This window comes from Arvicola amphibius, chromosome 1, assembly GCF_903992535.2.
Source record: "Arvicola amphibius chromosome 1, mArvAmp1.2, whole genome shotgun sequence".
NCBI lineage: Eukaryota > Metazoa > Chordata > Mammalia > Rodentia > Cricetidae > Arvicola > Arvicola amphibius.
In genome coordinates this window covers 148,576,869-148,597,298 of record NC_052047.1, presented here as the reverse complement: position 1 = coordinate 148,597,298, position 20,430 = coordinate 148,576,869, and the positions used below count along the sequence as shown (strand labels likewise).

Here is a 20,430-nt window from a genome sequence, read left to right as displayed (position 1 = left end):
ATCTGCATGCAGCCAACAGGAAGTGAACTGTCATACTGGGCATGGCTTGAACATATATGAGACCTCAAAGCCCACTTCCATATTGACACACTTCCTCCAACAAGGCCACACCTACTCCAATAAGGCCATACCTCCTAATAATGCCATACCCTATGGGCCAAGCATTCAAACACATGAGTCATTGGGGGGGGGGCATAACTATTCAAACCACGACATTATAATATATATATATATATATATATGTAATCTGCAAAAAGCAATTTGATTTCTTCTTTTCCAATTTGTATCCCCTTGATCGCCTTCAGTTGTCTTATTGCTCTAGCTGGAACTTCAAGTACTATGTTGAATATATATGGAGAGAGTAGACAGCCATGTCTGGTTTATCCCTGATTTATTGAAATTGCTTTGAATTTCTTTCCATTTGATTTGATGTTGGCTATCAGCTCCTTGTAAATTGCCTTTATTATGTTTAGTTATGTCCTTTTAATCCCTAATCTCTCCAGGACTTTTATCATGAAGGAGTGTTGGATTTTGTCAAAGGCTTTTTCAGCATCTAGTGAGATGATCATGTGGTTTTTTGTTTCTTTCAGTTTGTTTATATGATGGATTACATTGATTGTACACTGAACCATCCCTACATCTCTGGGATAAAGCCCACTTGATCATAGTGGATGATCTTTTTGATGTGTTCTTGGATTTGATTTGCAATATTTTATTGAGTATTTTTACATCAATGATCATAAGGGAAATTGGTCTGTAATTCTCTTTCTTTGTTTTTTTGGTTCGGAAACTTTCAATGACTGGTTCTATTTCCTTAGGGGTTATAAGTTTGTTTAAATTGTTTATATAATCTTGATTTAACTTTGGTAAGTGGTATCTATTGAGAAAATTACCCATTTTTTTAGATTTTTCCAGTTTTGTGGAATACAGATTTTTCATTTTGTTTTTCCTTTTTCAAAAAAACTTTAATTTTTCTCTCATACATTACATCCCAACTGCAGGTTTCCTCTCCCTCTACTCCTCCCAATCCACCCCCACCTCCCAGAGAATGGTTTTTAAAGTATGACCTAATGATTCTTTGGATTTCCTCAGGGTCTGCTGTTATGGTCCCCTTTTTATTTCTGATTTTCTTTTTTCTTTTTCTTTTTTTTTTTTTTTTTTTTTGAGACAGGGTTTCCCTGTAGTTTCTAGAGCCTGTCCTGGAAGTAGCTCTTATAGACCAGGCTGTCCTCAAATCTAGGAAGTCTTTAATTTCTTTTCTTTTCTTTTTTTTCTCTCTCCCTCCCTCCCTTTTTCTCTCCCTTGCTCCCTCTCTCTTCCTTCCTTCTTCCCTCCCTCCCTGTCTCTCTCTATATATTTCTTTCTTCCTTGACCCAGTAGTCATTCAGTACAGAGTTGTTCAGTTTCCATGATTTGTGGGCTTCCTGTTTTTGTGGTTGTTAGAATACAGCTTTAATCTATGGTGGTCTGATGGGATGCAGGGAGATATTTCAGTTTTCTTGTATTTGTTGAAACTTGCTTTTTGACCAAATATGTGGTCAATTTTGGAGAATGTTCCGTGGGGTGATGAGAAGGTGTGTTCTTTTGTATTTGGGTGACATGTTCTGTAGAGTCTGGTAGGCCCATTTGGTTCATAACTTCTGTTAGTGCCATTATTTCTCTATTTAGTTTTCGTCTGGATGACCTGTCCATTGGTGAGAATGGGGTGTTGAAGTCTTCCATTCTCAATGTGTGAGGGTCTTTGTGTGATTTAAACTTTAGTGGTGTTTTCTTTACAAATGTGGGTGCCCTTGCATTTGGGGCACAGATGTTAAGAATTGAAAGATCATTTTGGTAGATTTTTCCTTCCCTGTCTCTTTTGATTAATTTTGGTTTGAAGTCCATTTTGTTAGATATTAGAATGACTAAACCAACTTTCTCCTATTTGCTTGGAAAATATTTTTCTAACCCTTTCCTCTGAGGTAATGTGTTGTAGGAAGCTGCTTGTTTGTTTCCCAGCTGCCCAGACTCCCAAAATTAACCCATTTCCATTATATTATATTTTTACCATGAGGCTTGTGGCCTACCAGCAAGGTTTCAGCATATGTGTCTCTGTTGGCAGTTCCATGGCTTCTCCCTTACTCTGCCTCCTTTCTCCAGCATTCAGTTTACTTTTCCCCACCTAGCTCTGCTCTACCCTATCACAGGCCCAAAACAGCTTCTTTACTAACCAATGGTATTCACAGTATACGAGGGGAATCCCACATCAGCAATGTCTATCTTTGATGTCGAGTTGTGTTTCTTGTATGCAAGATGGATCCTGTTTTCACATCCATTCTGTTAGTCTATGTCTTTTTTTTCTAAATATTTATTTATTTATTAAGTATACAGTATTCTGTCTGCTTGCATGCCTGCAGGCACCAGACCTCATTACAGATGGTTGTGAGCCACCATGTGGTTTCTGGGAATTGAACTCAGGACCTTTGGAAGAGCAGGCAGTGCTCTTAACCTCTGAGCCATTTCTCCAGCCCCCAGTCTATGTCTTTTTATTGGGGAATTGTGTAATGATATATTATCCATGTTTTAATAAATAAAGCTTGCTTAAAGATCAGAGGGCAAAGCAGCCATACAGGCCAGGGAGTGGTGACTCAGGAAACAGAAGCAGATGGATCTCTATGAGTTCAAGACTACCCTGCACTATACAAGATGGATCCAGAAACAGATCCAGGTGGTGGTTGGTTCACACCTTTAATCCCAGTGTTCAGAAGTCACACACTCCCAGCACTAGGGAGGTGGAGACAGGAATGATATGGCTGGGCGCAGAGAGGAATATAAAGGGGAGATACAGGAACTCAGTGGAGTGTGGAGTCTGAGGATTCGTGGAAACAGGCTCTCGCCCTTTCAGTCTGAAGATCTGGTAGAGGTAAGAGGTCTCTCTAGTAGTTGGCTGCTTTGCTCTTCTGATCTTCAGCATGAACACCAATATTTGTCTCTGGGTTTTTATTTTTGTGCTACAGAATTGAGTTCATTGATACCGAGAGATATCAAAAATCAATGATGATTTTTAATTTCTGTTATTTTGTTGATAGTGGGATGGTGATGTTTGTCTGTGTGTGTCTCTCTCTGTGTGTGTGTGTGTGTGTGTGTGTCTGTGTCTGTGTGTGTGTGTGTGTGTGCACATGAGCACCTATGCTTCCCTTCTTTTGGTGTTGTAGGAAAATGCTTGTTTGTTCCTGGCTGCCCAGACTTCCGAAATAATCACTCAGAAACTGTATTAATTAAATCACTGCTTGGCCTTTTAGCTATAGCTTGTTATTGAATAGCTCTTACATCTTAATTTAACCCATTTCTATTAACCTGTATTGCCAAGTGGCTGTGGCTTACTGGCAAGTTTCCATCCAGCGTCTGTCCCTGGCAGGGCTACATGGTTTCTCTCTGACCCCACCTTCTTTCTCCTAGCATTCAGTTCAGTGTTCCTGCCTAGCTCTGTTCTGCCCTGCTATAGGCTCAAAGCAGTTTCTTTATTCATTAACCAATAAAAGCAACACATAATACAGAAGGCCTTCCCACATCATTTTGGTTTTGCTGGCGTGAGATTATTTATCTCCTGTGTTTTCATGTGTGTGGTTAACCTCCTTTGGCCCAAGTTTTCCTTCTAGTACCTTATGTAGAGCTGGATTTGTGAATAGATATTGTTTAAATTTGACTGTATCGTAGAATGTCTTGTTCTCTTCATCTGTGGTGCCTGGAAGTTTTTCTGGGTATAGTAGTTTGGGCTGGTATCTGTAGTCTCTTAGAGGATAATACTAATAGGTTTGCCCTTATATGTTACTTGGCCTTTTTCCCTTGTAGATTTTAATAATCCTTCTTTGTTCTGCATGTTTAGTGTTTTGATTATTATGTAGCAAGGGGAATTTTCTGGTCCAATTGATTTGGTGTTCTGTAAGCTTCTTATACTTTTATAGGCATGTCCTTCTTTAGGAAAATTTTCTTCTATGATTTTATTAAAAATATTTTCTTGGCCTTCGAGCTGGAATTTTTCTCCTTGTATTCCTACTATTCTTGGGTTTAGTCTTTTCATAGTGTCCCAGATTTCCTAGAATTTTTATGTCTGGATTTTTTTAGATTTAGCATTTTATTTGACTGATGTATCTATTTCTTCTATCGTATCTTCAATGCCTGAGCTCTCTCTTCCATCTCTTGTATTCTTTTGGTGGTGTTTGTTGTGGTGATGATGTCTGTAATTCCTCTTCACTTATCTAGATTTTCCATTTCCAGAATTCCCTGTTTGTATTTTCTTTATTGCTTCTATTTCCAGTTTCAGGTCTTAAACAGTTTTATTTGTTTCCTTCAACTGTTTTTTCTTGACTTTCTTGAAGGGATTTATTCATTTCCTCTAATTTTTTGTTTTTCCCTCGATTTTTAAAGAGATTTATTAATTTCTTCTTTAAGGACCTTTATCATCTTCATAAAGCTGTTTTTTGTTTTGTTTTGGGGTTGGGGGAGCAGTTCAAGACAGGGTTTCTCTGGTAGCTTTGGAGCCTGTCCTAGTACTCAGCCTGTACCCCAGGCTGGCCTCGAACCCACAGAGATTCACCTGCCTCTACCTCCCGAGTGCTGGGATTAAAGCGTGTACCACCACCACTTGGCCATAAAGTTGGTTTTAATGTTGTTTCCTCGTGTTTTAACTGTGTTGGAATACTCAGGGCTTGCTGTAGTAGGATAACTGGGCTCTGGGTGGTGGCATAATGCCCTGGCTGTTGTTAATTGTGTTCTTACATTAGCATCTAGGCATCTGGGTTTGGGGTGATTATAGGTCTAGGTACCAATTTCTGAGTTTGCCTTTGTTGGATGGGTGTTTTGTTCCCTTGGTTTCTGTTTCCTCTCTGGTCTTCTGGCTGGAGTGGCCTGTGGTTGAGTAGGCCAATCTCCATGCAAATTGGGGGCTGGACTTCTGATGGCTATGGTGGCCTCTGGTGGGGTAGGGATTTTCTACCTGAAGTTGGCTGAAGTTCTGGCAGCCATTGTGTCCTTTGGTCCAGTTGAGGGTCCTCTGGAGGTCAGGATATGTTAACAAGGAGGGGAGGGCTAATTCTGGGTGGGCTGGGCAGGCACTGAGAAAGAAGAGGGGGCACTTGCCTGGGGTTCTGGCTGCCAGCTTGGCCTCTGGTGGAGCAGGTGCTTCCACTGGAGTTTTGGGCTAGGATATCCTGAATATTTACTCTTATAGGAAGAAATTCCTATTTAACTTATTTGTGCTGTTGAGTTTACATATGTGGAGTTACAGGCTGTGTTTATTGTTACAGGTTAATGAAAATCCTCGAAGTTTGATGACAGACTGTCTGATTATAAAGCGTTTTTTACGAAAAATCATCATAGTTCATCACAAGGTGAAGTTATATATTCTTTAAATAGTATTAATTTATCTATAGTTTCTTTAAATAAAAAACAAAACAAGAAACTCACTGAGTAGCCCTGGCTGGTCTGGATTTTGCTATGGAGACCAGGCTGGCCTAGAACTCAAAGGTCTGCCTGCTTTTGCCTCCTGAATATGGGATCAGAGGTGTGCACCCCCATGCCAGGCTCACCTTGGTTTAATTTTGGTTGATCATGAGCTTTAGATTTTCTAGTTTAGAGGAACATGCTTTTTTTTTTTTTTTATAAGACCTAATGATTCTCTAAATTGCATAGCCATCTCTTGTAGTGGTTCCTTTTTTATCTCTAGTCTCATTCATTTGAGTCTTTTCTGTTTGGTTAGTTTGGCTAGGACTTTACATCTTGTTTATCTTCTCAAAAATCCAACTATGTATATTTTTTGATTTTCATGTAGTTAATGTCTACCCTGATTGTAAGTGACTTCTATCTTTCTGTTGACTTGGGACTTGCTCTTTGTCTGGATTTCTAAGGCATCTTGTTAAGTCACTTGAGATCATTCTGATTTCTTACTGTAGTCACCTGGAACTTTAAACTTCTCTTAGGACTACAGTCCCACTCATCTCAGTATGTTGCATTTGTTTGCATTTGTCTCAAAGAATGTCTTTATTTCCTTCTTGTAAGGCCACTCATCATTCAGTAGTATGTTGTTTGCTCTCCATGAGTCTATATGTGTTCTAGGGTTTTCCCTGTAGTAGGGGTGTAGTGTTAGTCCATTGTGATCAGATAGAACACAAGGAATTAGCTCAGTTTTCCTGTATTTAAGACTTTGTGTCCTAACCTATGTTGTTTTTTTTTTTTTTAGAGAAAGTTCCTGCAATTTTAGATACGGGATAGTCTGTAGCTCTCTGTTAAGTTCATTATCTATGATGTTATTTGGTTCAGATTATCTATTCTTTTGTTTAGATTGCCTATCTATTGGTAAGAGTATTGAAGGTACCCATTACTATTAATCTGTGATTTTACATCTAGTTACATTTGTTTTGTGAAATCGTGTGCACCTGTATTTGGAGCATATAAGTTTAAAATGTTATATTCTCTTGACAGATTTTTTTTTCCTTAATCAGTGACCTCGTGTGTTTTTCTCACTAATTTTTGTTTGAAATCTGTTTGGTCAGATATTAGAAGGGCAACACCTGCTTGTTTCCTAGGTGCATTTACTTGGAACACCTGACTTTCAACTTAAGGGTGAAGTTGCTGTTTTTTGAGATGAAGTTTGTGGAGCCAACAAACAAACGATTCCTAGTTATTGGTCCAATCTACTAGTCTTTTCCTTTTGGGGGGAAATTGAGACTATTAATATTCAGAGTTACTAATGAGAGGTGTGTGTTGATTTCTATCATTTTATTGATTCTGTAGTACTTGTTTTTCCTATTCTTCTCTTGCTTAACTATTATTCTGATGTGGTTTATTTATGTCTGTCTGTCTTTCTGTCTGTCTGGTGGTATTTTCTTCTTATCTTTGTCCTTATTGAATTGGCCCAGTTTCTCCACTTTCTCTTCAAGCACAGACATTTTGTTCTCTCCATGACCTATGATATTGCAGAGACTTTCCATAGTTCTTTTATTTAACTTCCTATGTTTTTTTTCTAGTGTTTCCACTTGTTTTTCTTGAGTATGCCTTTTTGTGGGTTCCCTCTTTTATATTATACATTGCCTTCCTGATTTCATTCATCTGTTTGTGTCTTTGAGCACTTATAATCATTCTTTTGAGTTCTGTCTAGAAACTCATCTACCTCAATTTCCTTAGATGAAATTTTATAGGATTAGTAATTTTGGAGGTGTTATCATGTCTTAGTCATTTCTGCTTACTTTGCTGCTGCATTAGAATTATCATCTGGTGTTATTTCATTGTTTTTTTTTATTTTTAATCAGCTACATTGCTTCAGTTGAAGTGTTCACAATTTTCAAGTAGGACTCTGATGTGATAGAGTTCAATATATACTTCAGAGAATAATACCTCAGTCCAGGAGCTCAACAGTACCTGGCGTAAGTTCTGTATTCTTAGAATTTTAACTGGAAGAGCAACCGCAGCTCAGCTGTCTTATATTGCTATGCAAATACCATTCTAGCCAATTAACAACAGTATTCCCTTCATAATTGCTAGAGATAAACAACCAAGAATGGTATGGAAATCTACTCAGATTTTAGTCAGTCAAATGATGAGTTGGGAGCAAGAGAGATTGTTTTGTGGTTAAGCACACATTGTCTTCCTTCCCACTTCTGATGTTTTGTAAAACGATGAGCAGTATGTGCTTTTGCAAGAGGACCTGAGTTCAGTTCCTAGCGCTCATATCAGGTGGCTCATAACTATTTGTAACTCTAGCTCCAGGGGATCTGACATCCTCTCTGGCCTCTGGTGGCACTGAACCAAAATGAATATATACAGATAATTTAAGATTTTTAAATTCGATTTGCAAAAGATTAGAAGTGGGAGAGAAGGAGAGTGAGTAAGGATAAGAAGTAAGGATGAGATTTTAAAAATAACTGATGTAGATAAAGTAGCTGGGAGGGGGAAGCTGGAATTTTTAAATCTGGAAGATTACAGTTAAGACGTACAAGGAGAGGGTGAGGGTGAGAGGAAAAGGAAAAGAAATGGCGCAGGATGGGGGTAGGGGGAAGCATAAGAGATGCAGGCAAAGAACACAGTAAAGTATGTCCTGGAGCAAGCTGGGTGAGAAGCATAAACAATCCTAAAACCAAACTGAACAATACAAACAAAAGCAAAACAGTCCCAAGATATGCATGCAAGAGTAAGAAACAGCAGGAAGAAGTAAGAGTCTTTGTGGAGCTAATTTCTTGCAAAGCTGTGCTGAGTTGAAAAGGAAGCACTCAGAAGTCCTCTGACTCCAGCAGGTTCTGTGTGGTGCTGTGGGGGCCAGGATGAAGGGCATTGGTCTCTGAGCCTCAGTGTTAGCAGGGGCTCTGGTCTGTGTGGGAGGGGAGGTTTTTTTTTTTTATTAATTTTTTTTTCTCTCATTTTTTTTATTAAAAATTTCCATCTCCTTCCCTCCTCCTCCCCTTTCCCTCCCCTCCCTTCTACCTATACCTCCACTCCCTCCCTCTCCAGGCCAAAGAGCCATCAGGGTTCCCTTCACTATGTTAAGTCCAAGGTCCTCCCAACTCCCCCTAAGTCCAGGAAGGTGAGCAACCAAACTGACAAGGCTCACAGTGAGCCAGTCCATGCTATAGAGGGGAGGTTTTAAATCCCTTTCTGGTGGTTCCCTGGAATCCCTGCACTCCACTGAGGCCTCTTCTGGTCCTGCAGGTTGGGTGTGTGAGCAGCAACACTTCTCTGGTAGTTTCTACTGCTCTGTGTTGTGGACATTTTTTAATCTCAACCTTGACTAGAATGAAATCTTACCCTTCATTTGTTGTTTTGCAGCTCAAGTTTAATTTGACGGTGAATGGGATCCTCTCTGCAGAGATTTTTGGGTCTGTAAATGATTTTATGGCTCTGAATGACTTTTAAGCATGATTGCCCTGTGCTTCTAGCAGGTTTACAGTTTGATTTCTTAGTCCAAAATCTTGAAACTAATCCTGAGACCTTCACATATTCTTAGTTTTTAACAAGTAAATATGTTCGTCCCTTACAAGTTTCTTCCCTTCACTGGGGGGAATGAGCATAAAAGTTGTGGTTTTCATTCTGGTTTTTGGTTGCTGAATTCCAGTGATCTCTGGGTGGTAGTGTCATGAGCCAACTAGAGACTGATTTGAAAGATGACTCTTTTGTTTTGTTTTGTTTTGTTTTGCAGGGCAGAGAAGGAGCCTATTTTGAGACTGTCCAATGGCATCACTCTTGTTGTGGGCTTTCAGCATTATGTGAGGTAGAAGCTAGAAATGATCTCCATGCCTTTTCCTTTCTTCTCTCTCCTCCTCTCCTGCAATTCCCCTCCTCTTCTCTCTTCTTTGCTTGTATTTCTTTTGTTTAGAAGAGAACTGTGGGGGAAAACAAATCCACCGCCTTTTTTGTTGGAGAGGATGAGAGTTTAATTTTTCTCATTGTTCTGACTTAACAGTGACCTCAGACCTACACAGAGGAAAGTATAGTGTGCACAGAAGCAGACGTTCAGGTGTCGCGGGGTCAGTTTTAGACCATTTGCTCACAGTCATCACACACAAGGCTGGTCTTTGAATGCTTTTGGAAACATACGCTTGGAACCATAGAGTATAATTGTATTGGAGAAAATACTACTTGAGAATAAGCAGCTATCATGAGAGACAACATAAACAGGAACCATGATAATAGTCTTTGGAATGCTAATTTTTCTGATCTTATGCAGATAAGATGACATGACAGGCCATAGGGCTATGCATATCCTGAGCAGTTAAGGAATTTTAAATGCCCATTAAATAATTTCTTGAAGAAAAAAGTCAAATTCATTTTGTATGTTTTTTAATAGTAAGCCAAAACTGAATTCAACTGAATCGCACTGCAGCAGAATCCACCCTGTGCTAGGACATCCAGCTCCACTGTCCATCCCTGATGGCATGGCCAACATGGGCTTGCTGGGGAAACTGGCGCTGACTCCAGCTGCTGCTCTGTGCCCAAGCCCCAAGGTCTTCTCCCGCCAACGGGATAGGATTTCTTCAGTTTCCATATCCTTTTGACAGGTTCTATCCAATTGCCTTTGAAGATGAATTTTTTAATTCTAATTTTAGGCAAGTCTTAATATATGAATTATTTATCTGTAACCCTGTATGATTTGTATAAAAGTATAACCCCAGTGTGAATGTTAGGCTTGAAGTATTTGCCAAAGAATGGTAGACTACAACAGATAGTGAAAGGTAGAGATGAGCCCAGAAAACATGGTTGGGGTCGAGGGTGCTAGATCTTGCATGCCTTGCTAAGGACTGTGATCTGCATTTTCTGTGGTTGACAAGAGTAACTCACACAGCACGTTGAGTGCTCAGGAGAAAAGGTAGTAGTTACTAAATAAGTGAGTGGAGTGGAATAAGAGTAGTAAGTCCTACTTAAAACTATGTGTTTAGGCAAAAGTTAACACCTGAGGAACTTCACATAAGAAAACCAGCATTCATTGCTGAAGTTGGGAGAGCCTGGGGTAAGGAGTGGTTTTGTTGGTTTGTTTTTAAGACAGGCTCTTTTATATTCCAGGCTGAATTCAAACTCCTTACCGTTAGATGTTCTTGGTCCTTCTGCCTCCATCTCCCAAGTGCTAGGATTATGGATGTGAGCCACCACCCCTGGTTTATCCCATGAGTAAATGTTCTATGTGCTTTGTTGAGACTGGGACACAGGGGTGTAAATGCTGTGTGACAGAAGCAGCTGATTTAAACAACCTAACTCTGCTTCCTCAGCTTTAAAGTAAAAATGAGAGCATCTCGTGGATTGATTTTTCTCCTGCTGTGGTGAACTATAGTCCATGTGAAGCTCCTCACACAGGGATGTACAACCCGTGGCTGTGATGTCATGTGACCCAGGATAGCTACAAATGTGGCCCAGCACAAAGTTGTAAACTTAAAGCATCATGAGTTTTAAGTTTTTGTTTTTGTAACAGTGGGAATTTTGTAGATGACCACATCATGTTGCAGCACCATACAAAATAAATGTGTGTGTGTGTTGTGTAGGCAAGAATGACTTCAATTTTTGTGGTGGTGTATAGCTCCTCAGGTTACCTTCCATGTGCACAGTCAGACTGGGACCATTAGACATTACATGTTTTCAGTAACTAGACAAGTGGGTTGGGTTAATTTATCTATCTATCTATCTATCTATCTATCTATCTATCTATCTATCTATCTATCTATCTATCTATCTCTCTATCCATCCATCTATCCATCTACCTACCTACCTACCTACCTACCTATCTATATTGAGACAAGGTTTCTCTATGTAGTCTTGACTGCCCTGGAACTTACTCTGTAGATCATGCTGGTTTCCAACTCACAGAGCTCCACCTGCCTCTTCTTTCCAAGTGCTGGGGTTAAAGACATGCACCACCACCGCCAGACCTGATTAGTAATACTATTTTAACTTATCATTGTAAACTATATGTGTTTACTGTTATTCAGAAAGCAGGTAAATATTTTTGACTATTGTGGGTCTTTGCTCACCTCCTTCTGCCTCATCAATCTCCCACTGTGCTTCATACGCAGTCCCCTGTCTCTCACTTCACTGAAGAGCCAGACACAAATCCACATACTTACAAACCCCTGATTTTTTACAAAGGTCCCAAAATTATCCAATAGAAAAAGAAAGCATTTTCAACAATGGTGCTGGTCTAACTGGATGTCAGCATGTTGGAGAGTGCAAAGTGATCCATATCTATCACCCTACACAAAACTCAAGTCCAAATGGATCAAAGACCTCAACATAAATCAAGATACACTGAACCTGTTAGAAGAGAAAGGGAGAAATAGTCTTGAACACATTGGCACAGGAGATAACTTCCTGAATGGAACACCAACAGTACAGGTGCTCAGACTGACAGTTAATAAATGGAGCCTCATGAAACTGAAACATCTCTGGAAGGCAAAGGACACTGTCTGTCGACAGGCAGCTGAAATGCAGAAAAACCTAGGCTTTGCTTTCTGTATTTCTATCCTCTAATTTTCATGATAGAAGTAAATGTTGTCCCCTCTTTATTACCATTATTTTAATTCCAGTGGGACCTCTACAGTAGCCCTGGAAAACCCCAAAATTATGGATAAAAATTGTTCAACCCAAAGTAGATGACCTTTTTTTTTTTCAAGGCAAATAGCAATGATGTTATATAACATGTGCAGTGCGGCGAGCGAACCCTGACCAGCAGGGAAAGATCACCACCGACACAGGATTCTTCTCTGATCACACTTTAATGAAGCGCTGCTTGGTTGAGGGAGAGCTGGAAGCAGGGGGCCCCGAGCCGGGCTGGGTGGCGGCTTATATAGAGGAGGACGGGGCGTGTCTACTGATTAGGTGACGTGGCAGAAAAGGATTGGTGGAAACCTGTTGCTAGGCAGATGTGGCGCGAAAAGTTCGCGCCACATACTTGTTTACTTTAGCCCTCGGCGCCATCTTGTAATGGCGAAATGTAAGTGCGGCCGCCACAGTTCCCCCTTTTAATTTTATGACATTTAAAAGACAGTCAAGGCTGAGGTCAGAGGACCTTACCCTGAAAATGTAGACATGTCCCGTTTTTCTCAGGGATGGGAAAAATAAGCAGGACTACCCATATGCATAAGGTCATGATCTCCTGAGTGGATCTACTCAGTGCACTCTTAGGTGCAAAACCTCCTGTCCAGGACAACACATCCCCAGATTCAGGGGAACCTCATCGATCCCTCTTTCCGAGTGCAATGGCTCAATGGCCTTCGGGTGCAAAAGCAGGGATTAGGGTCAGGAGTCCTGTAAGATGCTGATCCAAGCTTGGGGGGAGTTACCGGCCTCCAAGGCTGCGAGGGCACGAGCAATGGCCACCTTTTCCCGTTTCCTTACCCGAATCAGCCTTAGAATCAGAAACAACGCCAATATCACTCCCGAAGTTAATATTAATCCTAGCACGCCAACCCCTGCCCATTCCTTAATATATGAAAAGGTATCTACCAGCCAATCTGTAAATTCCCCCAGCGAAACCATCGTCGCCTGGGTTTGATTCAAAGCCAAAATCTTCAAACTAAAATTTGCTTGCAATTGTTCCAATTCCCTTGTCCAATTGCCATTTAGATATTGAGAAATCGCTCGGGATTCATTAAGGGTAGCAGTATAGGGGGTAACACACAAGTGCTTAGTACGATCCACACAACCAAAGGTAACTATATCAAACATTTCTAACATATTTCTTTCCACCAAATCAACTCTCTTATTTAACAATAAAATACCTGACATTAATTGATGGTTAATCTTTCCTTGTATATACATAGCGTCCGAGGTTTTTTGAACCACGGAATTGATAAAAGTAACTGTCTGAACTTGATTGGCCATAGCTACTCCTGCAGTAACAGCTGCAGCAGCAGACACTGCAATAGCCGTCACAATAGTTGCTGTAATGCCAAAATCCCTTTTCCGGCGAACCAGGGTGGCTAATGGGAAGTTCTTAGGATTGGCTTTTACAGGCAAAAACACAAAGGTAGGGATGCGCATAACAATCGCACCTGAATGGTAGAAATTCCAACATTGTGACAGAGAGCAATTATCCTTCTTGCAATCAACTGCAGTATTATTTGAACTCCCTGTAGTATTAAACAAAAGCCAGACAAAGGGAGGATCCAGGCAAACTCTGGTTTGCCGTAGAGTAGTATTATGTTTTTTCTCTACACTAGTTATATTAATTTCTTTAGAAGTGTGATTCATAATCCCTGTATAATTATTTAACATAATTATTCCAGAGCGAACAAATGTAGCAAATGGAGACAACTCAGTTATAGCTCCTCTGGAATTCATAAGTATCCATGGTGTAAAGGGTGATCCAACCTTTATCATAAGTTTTCTTTTAACCTTAAAATGGTTAAGATTCCTAAGAACCCATCCAGAATTATTGTAAAACTTATCATATCGTCCTCTGCAATCCACAAATTCAGGGGGATAGCTCAAATCATTACCAGAGCATCTAGGGACAGACCAAGAAAAAATATTATTACTAGTATGATTACTATTGCCAACCTGTGAATCACTATTATTAACCTTGCTAACCTGTACCCAATTGGGCGTTGTAAGGTTGCAACTGATCCCATAAGTGGTAACATTAACAGTATCATTGGAACCGAAATAGGAGCCAGATCCAGATTTAGCTCCAGATCTGACCTGAGGCAGGGCTACGCTAATGGCCTTTCTCAAAAAATTAGGGGTATCTTCTAAAAATGGATCTCTAGCTACAGTAAGATTCATAGCATCTAGCAAGATGCAGTCTGAGATAGAAGTGCTCTGATTTGTGGTAAAACATAAAGTTCCTGCTAGGGGCACTACAGTTTGATTAAATTTCTGTTCCTGAGCATCCACCTTTTTGCAAACTAAGTTCAATTGGCAACTATCAACAAAAAATTGTGGCAATATTGTGGACTCATTGTGAACAGGAATTGGAATGGGCCATGTACGGGCCACAGCCCAGAAATAAGATTCTTCAGATTCAACTGGAACCGGCAGGTTCACCAACAGGATCAGGAGCAGCAACATCTCCTTGCTCTTCGTCAGGCTGTTCCAGTGTTGTCACGATCCTTGTCAGTCTGGTAGGGATCCACACCGGATCTGGCCGATTCTGAGGAAAGACACAAACAGCTCCCCTGGACCTCTGTATCACAGGGTCCGGTCCATACCATTTGTTATCAATTACATCCTTCCATTTTACTAATTCTGTATTTCTGTGTCTGTGGTCCATATGTCTTTCCGCGGCTGAACAGCCATTGGAATCCAAGGTCAAAAAATTAAATGTAAAGAGAGCGAGAGATATTCTATCTCGCGGGGATGCGCCCTCGGCTATTCCCCCTTTTTGTTTTTGAAGCAATTCCTTAATGGTGCGGTTAGCCCTTTCCACGATGCCTTGTCCTTGTGGATTATAGGGCAAACCAGTAGTATGATTAATTTCAAAAATAGAGCAGAAGTGTTGAAAACTTTTAGAGGCATATGCCGGGCCATTATCAGTTTTTAAAGAATAAGGCTTGCCCCAAGCAGCCCAGGCTTCTAGGCAATGGGTCCTTACGTTAAGGACCTTTTCACCACATAACGGGGTGGCATGTATAACACCTGAACAAGTGTCCACGGAAACATGCAAATATTTTTGTTTACCAAATTCTGAAACATGAGTAACATCCATCTGCCAAAGGGTAAGTGGCTTTAACCCACGTGGATTAACCCCAATATGAGGCGGATGATGAAAGATCACACAGGAGGAACATTGTTTAACTATCTCACGCGCTTGGTCGCGAGTAATATTAAACTTAAGGCGAAGGGTATTTGCAGGCACATGAAACTTTCTATGAAATTGTTCAGCCGATTGCATAGGATCCAGGGCAACTAAAGCCATTTCCCTGGTAGCCCTATCAACCATATCATTAGCTTCAGTCATAGGTCCAGGAAGACCGGAATGAGCTCTAATATGACCGATAAAAAATGGTTTAGCACGTTGAATTATACAACTCTGAATTTGCAATAACAAAGATGCAACCATGCTACTAGGTTTAACATATGCGGCCACTTCCAGATGTTTTACAGCATTAACTACATAGCATGAATCAGAATACAAATTAAAAGGCTGATGGGGAAAGGCCTTAAAGACCTCCAACACTACTTGACACTCCACGACTTGGGGTGCTCCAGAGCGAAATTTCAGAGTAACAGGCGGGGAGCCATATACCATATAGGCTCCAATTCCAGTTTTGGACCCATCAGTAAAAATAGTCAAGCCATTATTCAAAGGAGAAGCACTGGTAATCTTTGGAAAATATACAACATTCTGTGCCATAAAGGACAGCAATTTATCAGACGGATAATGATTATCAATAACGCCTGAATATGAGGAAATCAATACGGCCCAATCATCCGTAGTCCCTGTCAAAACCTCAATTTGATCTTTGGTATAGGGCAATATTAACTTCTCTGGCATTTTGCCAAAGGAGGTCAAGCTGAACCTCACTCCCAATAATGCCTGTTGTGCCACTAAATCAGGATAATAGCTTAACGTGCGCGAACCAAGTGTATGACCATGTATCCACCAAATCGGGCCTGTCTGCCACAATACTCCAGTAGGATGACCAACAGTGCGCAGAATGCAAAGCAATAATGGTTGTTCTGGATCAAACCGAAGAACCTGCGCTTGTTCTATGGCCTTTTCCACTATCTTTAATGCCTCTTTTCCTTTGGGTGTAAGCTCTCTAGGTGACGTTACATCAGGATTTCCTTCTAATATTGAGAACAACGGCTGCAAAGCTTCACGGGTAATGGGGAGATATCCTCTCAGCCAATTTATATCTCCGAGCAACTTTTGAAAATCATTTAAAGTGCGTAAATGTGATGTACGAATGCAAATTTTTTGTGGAAAAATCTGTTTTGGGGTAACACGGGCTCCTAAAAACTCTATAATACTTGTTTTTTGAATCTTATCGGCGGCAATAATCAGCCCCTTTTGTTTTAAGGATGCCTCCAGGGCAACTAATGCCCGTTCTAGCATATGCTCTTGTTTTGCTGCCAATAGGATATCATCCATGTAATGGATCAGCCTAACTTTGGGAAAACTACGTCTCACTGGTTGTAACGCCTGATCCACGTATAGCTGGCACATGGTGGGACTGTTGGCCATACCCTGTGGTAAGACCTTCCATTGATAGCGTTCATCAGGCTGTTCATGATTTATAGAGGGAACAGTAAATGCAAAACGATGTTTATCTAAAACATGCAAGGGTATAGAAAAGAAGCAATCCTTAACATCTATGGCAAAAACAGGCCAATCTCTTGGTAAAGCACTTAAAAGAGGCAACCCTCTTTGGACAGATCCCATGAGTTGCATTTGTGCATTAACTGCTCTAAGGTCATGCAGCAGCCTCCATTTTCCTGACTTCTTTTTTATGATGAAAATAGGGGAATTCCAAGGAGACACAGAAGGTTCAATATGACCAAGCTGAAGTTGTTCTTTAACTAATATGTGTGCGGCCTGGAGCTTTTCCATAGACAGGGGCCACTGAGGCACCCAAACGGGTGTATCTGTGCCCCAGGGGATGCGTAACGCATCATCAGTGGCCCCTAGGAAAAACCCAAGCCCTTCCGATCAGATTTGGGAGTGGGCAACACGGGATCACTTCGTCCTTGAAGGCGAGCCCCCAGTCCTTTTCCTGGTACAAAGCCTTGTGCCTTCATGACATCTTTACTCACTTGAGAATAATCATTGGTAATTATCAATTTTAATTGTTGTTGTACATCCCTTCCCCATAAATTTAAAGGAAGGTCTATGACAAAAGGCTGAAAAGTGCCTTGACTGTGTTCCATCCTCCAATGCAATTGCTTAGCACTCACATCTGGAGTATTTTTGTATCCTAGACCCTGTAAGGTTTGTGCAGCCGTCTGTAACGGCCACCTCTTCGGCCAATTCTGTTTACGCATCACACTTCTATCTGCTCCGGTATCCAACAGGCCCGTAAAGAGCTTTCCTTCTACTTCTAGGGTACATATGGGGCGATCATCAAGTCCTATAGACAAGCATGCTAGTTCAACCCCAGAGGAGCCGAACCCTCGCTTGCCCCTCTCTTTCTCATAAGCGGGAAATTTTTCATGGTCTGATCGAAGAATTAACAATTGTGCGATACGATCTCCGGGTGCAATCGAAATGATGCCAAACGGAGAATGACACATTACCTTAATAATGCCTTTGTAGTCAGGGTCGATCACTCCAGGTAGCACTAATAACCCTCTAAGAGTACTGGAGGATCTTCCTAAAACTAGTCCCACTGTTCCTTCCTCTAGAGGTCCTGACATATCTGTGTCTATAGCTTGAACACCCATACTCTGAGTCAGTACCAATCCGGTGGTGGCACGGAGGTCCAACCCTGCGGAGCCTGTGGTGGCCCTTCTGATGACTGGGGTGGTCTCATGTTCGGCTCCTGAATTGCCCCATAAATTCTCGGGCCCTGGGGTAGTGGGCCCTTCTGCCCGTTTTTTGACATGGCTGATGTTGCATTAGGTATGGGCTGTCCATTGATATCCTTTACGGATCGACACTCATTCGCCCAGTGTTTTCCCTTTTTGCACCGCGGGCATGTGCCCGGCTGTCTCTGACCTTGGCTCTTTTTATGTGTACCTTGGGGGCAATTTTTTCGTATATGCCCCGGCTTCCCGCAATTAAAGCAGGTACCTAATCTTCCCTGCCCCCTGGAGACTGCTAGCATAGCAGCCGCTAGACCAGCATTAGTTAGAGGGCCGCCTATCTCTCGGCAGGCCTTAAGCCAAGCATCCAGTCCTTTATTTTTCCACGGCATGATGGCTCTCTTACATTCTTTAGTAGCCTGTTCAAACACTAACTGCTGAACCAGAGGCATAGCTTCTTCCGCCTCACCGAAAACTTTTCCTGCAGCTTCCATCATGCGAGCCACAAACTCCGAAAAAGGTTCAGTAGGGCCTTGAATAATTTTAGTAAGGTTGCCCGTCACTTCACCTCTTTTTGGTATCATTTTCCATGCTCTTGTGTAAATTTCATTAATTTGTTGATATACCTCCACTGGATAGGCTGTTTGATTAGCCGTCCATTGCCCTTGCCCTAATAACATGTCTGCATTCCAGGGAGCTCGATTTGGCGTTTGCGCATTTACTCGAGCCTGAGTGTGAGCAGCTTCTACTACTATAGATCTATAATCTAGATATTGACCTGTAGAAAGGCATGCTCTAGCAATTTCCCACCAATCTGTTGGTGTCATAGCTCTGGTGGTCAACCGAGTCAGTAATGTGCGAGTATACTGCGCATTAGCTCCATAAGTCTTTGCCGCTTCCACTAAATCTTTTAACTCTTTATAAGGGACTGGCTCATGATATCTTTGTTGATTTTGATCCTCAAAAACAGGAAATACCACCACTGAAGGTGGATAATGCACAGCTAACTGCGCAAGAGTGCCCCTGTCGATGAAATGGCAGCTACTCCTGGGCTGCACGTAAGGAGGGGGAAACTCTCTAGTAGGCACTTTTAGAGCTGGCCCATATCTCTCCTCCTCATAACGTGCATCTTCCTCCTCTAAGCTCTCCTCCTCTGCCTCTACCAGCTCTTCTTCAGCCAGCCGCAAGGCTGCGAATTCATCCAGCACCGGATATAGGGGAGGTGCTGAAGGTTTATTTATCTTAGGATCCTCTTTTTCTTTTATATCTTTCTTTTCTCCTTTTTTGTTCCTTATTACCGTGCACTTTTCTTCAGTATCCTCCTCTGTCTTTGAACCTGCTTCTGAAAGGCTGTCCTGGTGTCTTGCTAGCATTTTCCTTCCTTCTCTTAACTCCTCTACATTTTTTCCGTCTTTCAAACAGGAGTGTACTAATCTCCAAAAAGGATAAGTTCCCTTCTTTAATTGCCCCTGTTCCTTTGCTGCCTCCAAATCTTTGCCTAGCTTTCTCCAGCAATGCAGATTTAGATCCCCAGACACCGCAAACCACGGAGCCATGCGATCAATATCCCCGACAATCACCTTTATGGTGGATTTCGAGATTTTCAATCCTCTCTCCTGTAGTAACCGCTGTATGGGATCTACAAAATCGCATACACTGGAGACAGACTGATCGTTGCCCATCTTTGCTCACTTTTCTACAAGAGGCTTACAAAAGGGCAGAAAAATCGCCTTATCTGCTACGGATTTACTTTCACTTTAGATGTTACAGCAGAGACACTCCTCTCCTGGTCTATGACAACGGATAAAAATGCAAAAGGCATAAACCACTACAGCAAAAACAACCACTGCTAGTGCAAACCACAAAGGACTAATTCCTCCAAGAAGCATACCTGAGGATACTTACCGGCGCCGACCGCTTCGTGTGTAGAGTTCTGAATCCTCTTCGACCCCCCGCGTGTGTCCGCCGAAGTTCCCGGGTTTCGGCACCAGCTGCGGCGAGCGAACCCTGACCAGCAGGGAAAGATCACCACCGACACAGGATTCTTCTCTGATCACACTTTAATGAAGCGCTGCTTGGTTGAGGGAGAGCTGGAAGCAGGGGGCCCCGAGCCGGGCTGGGTGGCGGCTTATATAGAGGAGGACGGGGCGTGTCTACTGATTAGGTGACGTGGCAGAAAAGGATTGGTGGAAACCTGTTGCTAGGCAGATGTGGCGCGAAAAGTTCGCGCCACATACTTGTTTACTTTAGCCCTCGGCGCCATCTTGTAATGGCGAAATGTAAGTGCGGCCGCCACAGTGCAGGACAGTGTTCTAAAGAGAAAACTTAGATTGCCTTGCCAGACTGCCAGAGAAAATCCCCCAGGCTGCAGAGCAGGCAGGGATGCTCATCTGGAGTCTGGTGGATCTGAGCTGAGATGATCTGAGAGCCAGGCAGCTAGAACTTACAAGAAAACTGAAGAGAAATGCACGGATACAGAGCTGCAGACGGGCCAGTGCTGGCCCACACAAA

The 20,430-nt window shown here is 41.8% G+C and overlaps 1 protein-coding gene across 15 annotated transcripts in view; it reads left to right on the top strand.

The window, feature by feature from the left end:
- The window catches only part of C1H11orf80 (chromosome 1 C11orf80 homolog), a 122,856-nt gene that overhangs the window by 73,432 nt on the left and 28,994 nt on the right, over positions 1 to 20,430 (top strand). For 14 of the 15 annotated variants that reach the window (XM_038334572.1, XM_038334580.1, XM_038334564.1 and 11 more), the window contains 4 exons: positions 5,286 to 5,369; positions 8,797 to 8,846; positions 9,167 to 9,238; positions 9,815 to 10,010. In XM_038334572.1, the coding sequence (XP_038190500.1) occupies positions 5,286 to 5,369; positions 8,797 to 8,846; positions 9,167 to 9,238; positions 9,815 to 10,010 (402 nt within the window). The remainder of the gene's footprint in view (positions 1 to 5,285; positions 5,370 to 8,796; positions 8,847 to 9,166; positions 9,239 to 9,814; positions 10,011 to 20,430) is intronic. The other variant, XM_038334540.1, reaches the window with a different exon arrangement.